General features: G+C 48.8%; 1 protein-coding gene across 1 annotated transcript in view; it reads right to left on the reverse strand.

Annotated features, from left to right (window-relative positions):
- pcdh7a (protocadherin 7a) overlaps positions 1 to 8,910 on the reverse strand; it is a 42,641-nt gene extending 33,731 nt beyond the window's left edge. Inside the window, exons 1-3 of the mRNA XM_079728973.1 lie at positions 6,561 to 8,910; positions 5,205 to 6,366; positions 1 to 408 (exon numbers count right to left, since the gene is read on the reverse strand). The exon at positions 1 to 408 is cut by the window's left edge and continues 357 nt beyond it. Of these exons, the coding sequence (XP_079585099.1) occupies positions 1 to 408; positions 5,205 to 6,366; positions 6,561 to 7,978 (2,988 nt within the window). The 5' untranslated portion in view covers positions 7,979 to 8,910. The remainder of the gene's footprint in view (positions 409 to 5,204; positions 6,367 to 6,560) is intronic.
- Between the last annotated feature and the right edge of the window lie 1,178 nt (positions 8,911 to 10,088).

Consider the following 10,088-nt stretch of genomic DNA (forward strand, 5'->3'; position numbering starts at 1 on the left):
CAGGTCCTCCTCGTCCTCCTCGTTGGCATGCCGACGCAGTCCGTTCACCGTGACGATGCCGCTGTAGAGGGAGCGATCCTTCCCGCCGACCGGGGCCGGGCCTGCGCCACGTTTGTCTCTGCGCGGCTTCCTCCCGCGGTCCGACCCCCCGCCGCGGCCCACCTGCGGCTGCGCCCCCTGAGGGCTGAAGAAGTCCTCCTCCGGCTCCTTCTTCCCGGCCTCGTAGCCGTTCTTGCCCTGGGCGCCGCACTGACGGGCGGTGACCACCAGGAGGATGACCAGGATGACGGCCGCCGCTCCCGCCAGCACGCCGATGGCCACACTGAGGCGCTGCTTCCCCAGGGCTCGCTCGCTGTCAGGGTCCCCCGCTATGTCCAGGGACAGGGGGGCCATGAGGCTGCGTGCCACCTGGGGTAAGAAAGGAATGTCTTCATCACATATCTGTACAGTCTGTACCGTACACGCACTACACTAGACTTTACACAACCATCATGTACGGCACTATAGAATAGAGTATCTTTTGACTGCTTTTAGGGTTACACACAGCAAATGTTCTGCAGTGTCCATGTATTCTGTTAATGTTACTACATAATTTGAAAATGCAGAGCCAGAAAATTATACAGAATCTGCTTATGGGTCCAATAATGATACACACCTTAAGTAAATAAAGTAGGCTTAGCTCAGGAGGTAGAGCGGTTTGACTCGTAACTGGAAATCCTAGCTGAGTGTCGAGGTGTCTCTCAGCAAGACGCCTAACCCTAACATGTTCCTAACAAGCTGGCTGTCGCCTTGCATGGTTGACTCGGATGTCTGCTAAATGCCCTAAATGTTAATGTGAATGTAAACTGAAGAGGCACTGCACCAATCCCCTGTCTCATCGATTAACAATGTTCTCATTGTAAATGATGGCGTCTGCGAATATTTGCTACTGGCTTTGCAATCACAGTTTATTTAGGACACATAGTAGTGCACCGTATAGATTTCACAAATCTGCCACTCTGATGAATGATGCTGGCTGACGTGAAGCATATAGGGTTTTTATTACACTTTAATACACTCAATTGGGCTGTAATTGAATTCAAAGCTGCACCAAATTATATAAATATATATTATTGCTGGGAAAAATAGAATAATAGGATAAAAGGATATAAATTGCGTCTAAAGACCCTGGCAAGAGAGTGTACATCGTCGTTAAACTGTCAATCGCCGCCTTGGTGAGTAGGTGTTTGCAGCTTTAATTATTGAATTATCATGATTTTCCCTTTTTTTTATTCACCATAGTTGCTGTAGCAACTAGGGTGAAAGAAGCCACTGAATGTAACCACTGGTTACAATCGAGCCGCTGGTGCTGTACAAACCATGTCTTAATATCTGGACTAACATCCTCGGCTCCTTGCCCTGTGCTGGCATAGTGCTTTAATTCGGACTTGTTAATTTTTTTCTTGAATTCAAAGTAAAAAATTGTTTTAAGCTGGAAGGTGATTTTGAGGTTTAAGTGTGCCTGGGTACAATATGAGTTACGAAATTAATCAAAAAAGCTAATGAATATTAAGAATTGGCTTGGAGCCAAGACACATGCACTATAGAATAGTTCCCAATATGATAAGTAGATGACTCAATGCACCCACACATGTGCATGTGGGCACATCATAACAAAAGAGCCAGCAAGCAATCATCTTTGAGTAACAAAATACCAATAAAATAGTAATTTCTGAAATTATTTGTTCTGAAAAACAAAACAGAGCCATTGCATCATATAAAATCCTGGATTTCAGAAAAAAATGAGGAGATAGGGCGCATTCTAGTGACGTGGGATAAGGTAAATCATCAGCGCTCATCAATACTAGCAACTAAGTAGTATTGTGTTTGTAACTCTCACTGTCTTTTTCCGTCTCTCTCACACACAGCCCCCCGCAACAACCCCCTCTGCATGTTTTTTGTTTGTCATAGAACCTAATGGCAGTGGCAGTTATGTTTTACACAGCCTATAATTGTAGCAAGTGTCTCACGCATACCAGTTAGTCTATTAGATTATCCTATAACGTCACACGACACACTTCAACTTCCACTTATTGGTCTCACCTCAAAGCCATGAATGAAGCCCTGTGTTATATTTCATTACATTGTCACCATCCATCAGTGGACCATCAATATCAGTCCTCCACTCATTCTGTTGCTTTTTTATCTTGTATTACGTCTACATTCCATTATATTGTCTGCTATCCTCCTTTTCGACTGCAATGGAGTTGTCTTTAGAGACTACCTGCACTCTGGTGCATTGTTCTGCCTTTGCCTGCAGTATTTTATCCCATTTTCATTCTCTTGGGCATCTATCTGGCTTAGCGCATCCCTACCTGGTTGTGTGTGTGTGTGTATGTGTGTGTGTGTGTGTGTGTGTGTGTGTGTGTGTGTGTGTGTGTGTGTGTGTGTGTGTGCGAGTGTGTGCGTGCGTGTGTGTGCGTGTATGTGTGTGCATGTATGTGCGTGTGTGTGCGTGTGTGTGTGTGTGTGTGTGTCCAAGCTATGTCAGCAAACGTGTGTGTAATGGTCTGTGTATCACTGAGACATTCAACAATATGTTTACATGTCCACGGGCCTCAGTCTCAAAAGCCTGTCTCATATGTTTACCGGAGCACATAGCAATACATAGCTAAGTGTTCCACTGGACAGTGTCCCAGCCACCTCTCTCTCTCTCCCCAGTTTGAGTGTCTCTCTTAAGCATCCTCAACTCCCAGCGGTATCTCCCACTCTGCTGGTGGAGCTTTGTTCCGGCAGGGACAACACCACCATCCAGCTGAACCCCCAGGATCCTGCTTTGCGCCACAGTGGGATTCAACGGCATGTCCCAGACAAGATCTTATTTTATTTTCTTTCCCCCCTGACAAAACTATTGACCGGAGCTTAAGACGCAGCCTGGTCTTTGTTGCGGGGTAATGGGTTTAAGGCACAATGCGAGAGCAAGCGCATGGGGCTTTGCGCGAGAGGCTCACTATTATGTCTGATGTTGTGGGCCCAACCAATCCTAACAGTGTTCTGTGAGGATATAGATCCTCTTCCTGTCTCCCAGCCGCTGCCCGTGATTTATTCCCTTCCAAGAACATTGGCGCATTGTTGAAAAACATCTGGTACACTAACAGCAGTATGTACTCTGCACATTGAATCTACACAACGTGATTTTTTTCCAAATCGAAAGAACGTCCAAACACAAAATGCTTAAAGCCTCCTTTTCCTTGTGTCTCAGATTCTGCAGATAATTATCCAACATGTGCTTCCGTCACAGAGAGGAACGACTAGACCCCCTCTCTGCAGCACTGCTGCACTAGGAACAGATGCGTTCCTCCCCTAATTACATCTGCCATTTATCAACCACTCCGTTTGATTTCATTATGAGACGGAAAGTCTTCTCTCCTGAATGACTTCTACTCAATTACCCCACCAAGTTCCTAACTACAAACAAACTCAACTGCGCATGCTATAATCTTCAGGGTCCTTGATATGTTACTCCCCATTGTTTCACGTCAACTGCTGCAAGTCAGAGTACCTTGTTACATTGCCAACTAGGGAGTGGTATTGTACGATTCTAACTCGTACAAATATTTCATTGATGCCTATTTTTGTTTGGGGCAATGCGTTGTGGATCAAGTATAAATAAAGATTATCTTTGGTAGCATGTTAGTTTCTAAAATTCAAGATCAAAAAGGTATTGTGCACTTCCTGTATCATCTGAGACACAGACACTTAGTCTGTGCAGGACATGTCTGGACAGGACGTTTTAGCTCATCTTCCCACAGGCTACGTGAAAGGTGTGTGCGCTTTGGATGCCATCTTATTAATTAGACATCCAATATGATCAGCTGTGCCAGGAGTATGGTGAAAGACCTAAAGAGTCTTGCAAACACTACACACCGCCTCGGCTTGGTCCCTTTTAAAAATATGATGCCAAGGCGGACCTTTAACAGGTCCAACTTTTTAAGAAAGAGGTTAGTCTGGTGTCTGCCTATTAGTAATAAGTATATTTTTCTCTTTTGAAAAATCGATGCCATGATACCATAATCGACAAACATATAACCTGAGTTGAAGTCCTGACCAATCGATCAATCTCCATATCTAGTTTGTTGTGGTTCCACCAGTCAGGTTGTTTCCAGTTAAGACCCATTCTGTGTAACGTGCGTCGACAGTTCCCCGCGCCTAGGAACATGATCGTCCTTTCAAAGCAAAAGAGAGTGAAACGCCCCATTCACACAGATTTGAGCTTGTCCACCATCAGACATTTGATGTTTATGTCTGATCTAAAGTCTGATTTAAGAGAATACAATTGTCATGACACGCACCTACTGCCTTAATTTAACTGTATGATATACTGTTTGTGAGCAGCAATGGCTTCAACACACACAACTCTCACCCATTTATGTGCTTCAGTTGAATTTCATCCAGGACCAAATCTAGGACAGGTTCATGTGTGTGCCTCTCTCTCTCCCTTCCTCATTTTGCACTTACTTCATACTTCATGTCCTTTGCCTTCCCTTTTCAATACACCCTCACACATTAAGCCACAAAAAAAACACACACACAAACACACACACACACACACACACACACGCACACGGACACACACACGCACACGCACACACACACACACACCTACAAACACCTACACACAAAACGCCCACACACACAGCTAATGCGGGAGTTTTTAGATAAATGCACCAAGAATATAACTTAAGTGATAAAAATGTATTTTTTTTACCACACATTCATTTTCTGCTAGCAAGCCGGACAAAGATAACACTCCAGATCCAACAAAGAAGTAGCAAAGAAGCCTGCATCACCAATAGCCTTTAGAGGAGAAACCTTCTTCTTTCAGTAGGACAAATGTTGACACACTTTCATTATTTCCTCAACAATCAATTTTTTTTCATTCACAGAGCATATGAATATTATTCATCTCATTCTATGCACAAGCGCATTAGCGAACCACTTCAGATGCCATAGATCCCACCAAACGCCATTACCTATGTGCAAACACTGAGATATCTGTCATTAAAACGAATAGGAGTTCCAGGATTATTAAAAGTTATTATAAATTATCATCAAATCATGTTGAATGTTAAATGAACGGTGAAAGAAAGAAAGATAGATACATAAAAAGACAGTAAAAACGAGGAAAGAAAGAAAGATCCAAATAAACAGAGAGAGACTATTACCTGTGCGTCGACCAGAGTGGCGTTGGTGAGGCTGTCGTTGATGAAGACGTGGACCAGGGCCGTGGCACAAAGCGAGGGCAGCCCGCTGTCGTTGACGCGCACCACCAGGCGGTGCAGTCCTCGGTGCCTCCTCTCCAGAGGCTCCGCCAGGGTGATCACTCCGTTGGCATTGCCGATCTCAAACAGACGGAAGGGGTTTCCCCCGACCAGGGCGAAGCGGAGGTCTGCGTTGGGGCCAGCGTCTGAGTCGGTGGCGGCCACCGTCCTGACGATGGTGCGGGCACTGCTGGCGGGAGGCAGCAGAGTGTAGGACTCGTTGGTGGGGGAGATGATCAGAGGGGCGTTGTCGTTCTCGTCGGTCACAAAGAGCGACACGGTGGCCGTGGCCGTCTTGCGAGGGTCTCCTCCGTCCACGGCCCGCACACGGAAGGTGTACGCCGACAGCCTCTCTCGGTCAAACGACGAGGAGGAGAAGATGGTTCCTGTGTTGTTCTCGATGGAGAACAGCTCGTTCTGTTCTTTGTCCCCGTCTCCTCCCGGCTTCTTCTCCTCGCTGCCATCCATCTCCACGAAGAGGCTGAGCTCGGCGTTCTCGCCTTGGTCAGCGTCGGTGACAGTTACCATCCCAACAGGGCTGTTGGCGAGGAGGTTCTCCTTGACGTAGAACGTGAAAATTTCCTGGACGAATTTGGGTGCGTTGTCGTTGCGGTCCGTGACCTGGACCACCACGGTGGCTGAGCCCTGCAGAGAGGGGGTGCCCTTGTCTTTGGCGATGACCCTGAACTCATACCTCTCCTGCTGCTCTCGGTCCAAGACTCCAGTCGCTCGGATGTCCCCGTTTTCGGTGTCTATGTAAAACACCCCGTTAGCGGAGGGGTCCAGGGAGTAGACCACCTCAGCATTCTTCCCGCTGTCGGCGTCCGTGGCGACCACCGTCACCACCCGTTCACCCTGCGCGTTGTTCTCCCCAAAGTGGACCTCCACAACGTTCTGGGCGAAGGTTGGGGCGTGGTCATTGACGTCCACCACTCGCACCATCAGGGAGCTGTTACTGGACAGGCTGGGACTGCCAGAGTCCACTGCCACGATGGTGACACTGTACTCCTTGGTGGTTTCATAGTCCAGCAGGGCTGAGGTGTGCAGGAAGAACTTCTTCTTGTTCCTTTGGATCGATGACAAACAACACAAACACACAAACACACACAATCAATACTATTGTTGTAGCTATTCGGACTGTGAATTCCTACGTTTTATCTTAAACCAAGGAAGCCAAGGAAGGGTTTGGGAAAAGGCTTTTGAGGTAAATGACTTCTCTTTAGCTGCTACACTATACACATATATGTTATATATAGTTACCTGTCAAAGGCCTCATCTGCAGGTAAGGGGGGTAGTGCTGTTTCTCCAGCTGGTTTCAGCGTGAAGGGGACATCTCCGACCACCGTGCACGTCACAGCCCCGTTCTCACCCTGATCCCGATCGGACACCTGCACCAGGGCCACCGGTGTGTCCACCAGGACATTTTCCGGCACCATGGCCGCACCGTCACGCACAGGTATGCGTCCTATCTTGCGGATCTCCACAACAGGGACGTTATCGTTTTCGTCGCGCACTGCAAGGACGACAGTCGTGCGGTCAGTGCGCGGTGGCTGGCCTCGGTCCCTGGCCGTCACCGTGAACCTCAACTGGGCCACGTCTTCCCTGTCGATCCTATGGAGGACGCTCAGCCACCCCGAGGCCTCGTCCAATCGCAGCAAGCGCCGGACGGACTCTGTCGCCGCTCCAAAGACGTACTCCACCTGGCCGTTGACGCCCACATCGCGGTCCGACGCCCTGACCTGGAGGACAGGTGTCCCCGGCGGGGCGTTCTCCGCCATCTCCGCTTCGTACACGGCCCGCTCAAACCGTGGGCTGTTGTCATTGACATCGGTGATGGAGACCCGTAGCAGAGCTTGTGAAGAGCGGGGAGGACTACCGCCGTCTCGGACACGGAGGATCAGCTCGTAGGAGTCTCGCTGCTCCCGGTCCAAGGGGCCCTTCACGATGAGCTGCGGCTGCTTCTCCCCGTCAGGTGTGTCGGCGACCTGCAGCTCGAACACGCTGCTTCTGGCCCCTCCTCCGTTCTCCCCAGTCCTCGTCCTCCTGTCCCCAGGGGCCCCTTCAGTTCTGGTCACAGGGCTCCCCACTGCTGTGCGCCTCGACACACCTAACCCAGTCCCACCATCTTGGATGAGCTCATAGCGATCAATTCCGTTGCGGCCAAAGTCGCGGTCCGTGGCGGTGGGTAGCAGGTATAGGGTTCCGATGGGCCGGTTCTCCTCCACGGAGAGCTGGAGCACAGGTGATGGGAAGGAAGGGGTGTTGTCATTGATGTCTGTGATGACCACACGGCCTTCGAACAGGTCCACCCAGCTCTGAAGGGGTCCGATCACTGAGACCTCAAAGTCCAGGAAACACTCGTTCTCATCGAATATCATCTGACATTGTGGAAGCTTCTCCCGGTCGATCCGCCGCGTGCTGGTCGTCAGCTCACCTGTCACGTTGTCAATCTTAAAATACTCAGAGCCACTCTCCAGGGCAAAGGTGACGTCGCCGTTGCCCGTGCCTGCCGTGAGGCCCAAGTCGGCGGCCACGTTGCCGATCTTGACGTCAGGGGGGCCCTCCTCCGCGACGCGGTACCGGAGAGCTGAGTCTGCAGCCGGCAGCTGAGTCAGCAGTTGCAGCAGCAGAGCCACGAGGCTCAGAGCCCGTGAGTGCACTGCACCAAGCCTCTGCATCGCTCTCACTCTGCTTCTATGTGCTCCACTCTTGTTCACGTCTTCCTTATGGCTTCCTGCAATGGCGTTGCTTGCTCTCCCTTTTTCCAGCGATTTCTCCCTTATTGTGGTCCGTTTAGTCACCTTCACACACACAACGGGGGGCTCAGGTTGAACGTGTTCTCACCTGAGGTCCGGAGCTCCTCCGTCCGCGATGCAGCCTTACTTCACAAGTGAAGAATGGCTTAGGCTTTATGTTTCTTTTGCAAATCCACAATCGTCTTTATAATGATATGGATTACAATTGCTATCTCTTGGGAGTTGACACGGAAGAACGATATCAAGGAAAAATATAGAGGAAAAAATAAATCATCCGCCGCTTATAAATCCACTTGAGTCCAATAATTGTCTTGCAGCAGAAATACCGGTGTCACTCTTAAAGTGAATGAAGCCATTTGTAATATCTTATTACTGCAGTTACACTTTGGGCATTTCAGTGAGGCTACAGTTAAAAACTGCAATGCAGCACTACACAAAGAAATACTGTCGGCACTTCAGCTCCGGACGGCACAGAGAATAAATCGTATCCCCTCAGAGGGAGACAATTCCGAAGAGCTAAACCTCCAAAGCCCAGCGGATGTATCCATATGTAGCGATATTGTCTTACCTTCAGCTAGAATTTGCTCCGCTGCATTTTATGCTTTTTCCGCAGTGAAGCAACGTGCCAAGCCATTGGATTCCTGCACGTAAGTTACAAGACAAGAGTGCTTTTCACAAGACGTTCATGGGCCAGCGGAAAGCGATCGCCTAAAGTGAATGGTCCGCGGAAAAAAAAAACACGACTTCGGTACCGGCACACGTACGATTACTCCCGTGAGCGCTTGTAGGGATGTTTAGCTAATGAACCAAGTGAAATGCGTCTTTTCCAAGAGTCCCGCATTATCTCCTCTCCACGCGCCTCCTCCTCTACGTCTTTCGCTCACCTGCACGTTCTACTGCACTGCCTGTGCGCGCGGGACTACTGCTGTTGGTCTCAAATGATGCTGCAGTCCTCTCTCTCTCTCTCTCTCTCTCTCTCTCTCTCTCTCTCTCTCTCTCTCTCTCTCTCTCTCTCTCTCTCTCTCTCTCGCTGTCTCCCGTCCTCTCTCTCTCTCTCTTTCTCTCTCTCTCTCTCTCTTCTCTCTCTCTCTCTCTCTCTCTCTCTCTCTCTCTCTCTCTCTCTCTCTCTCTCTCTCTCTCTCTCTCGCTCTCTCTCGCTCGCTGTCCCCCGTCCTCTCCCGTCCTCTTTCTCTCTCTCTCTCTCTCTCTCTCTCTCTCTCTCTCTCTCTGGTCACTGCAACATTTCCCTGACCGCGTAACTTGATCGTTGAGCTGCAACGGGAGAGGGGGTGTTGGGTCGCCGTGTGTCGGTACGGTGGGACGTTGCTCCCCTCCCCGTCATAAGATTAAATGGCTCGCTGTCCCGACTACTGACTACTGACAGCTACTGAGGCTAAATATCTGTATTCACAGTCACCCGCGTGCACACACAACACGCACACACACACACACACACACACACGCACACACGCACACACACACACACACACACACACACACACACACACACACACACACATACACACACACACACACACACAACCACACACAAATACACACACACACACACACGCACGCACACACACACACACATACGCAAGCGCACGCGTGCGCACATACACGCACACACACGAACTGTGTGTGTTCGGCTGTATGTCGGCTGCTCATATTCCTGAAAGGTCCAATAAGACAACTTGCTAGTTTCTAACTAAAGCAATCATATCATGTAGGCCTATATATACTACAGGCTAAGCTGTGCATTCTAATGAATGCTCAAATTTGACCACTCCAGAGTTAATTAACAACAATTACAATGCAAACTAATTGTACTACTACTGTCTGCTACAACTATGTATGTTACAACTACTACTACTACTACTACTACTACTACACATACAACCACCATGTATGTTACTACTACTTCCACTATATACTGCTAATACTACAACAACTATGTCTGTTCACTTCTTCTACTTCTGCTTATACTACTACTAGGTATACTACTGCACAATAATTGTAGTGCAATATTATT

The sequence above is a fragment of the Pollachius pollachius genome (assembly GCF_949987615.1).
Source record: "Pollachius pollachius genome assembly, chromosome: 2".
Taxonomy (NCBI): Eukaryota; Metazoa; Chordata; class Actinopteri; order Gadiformes; family Gadidae; genus Pollachius; species Pollachius pollachius.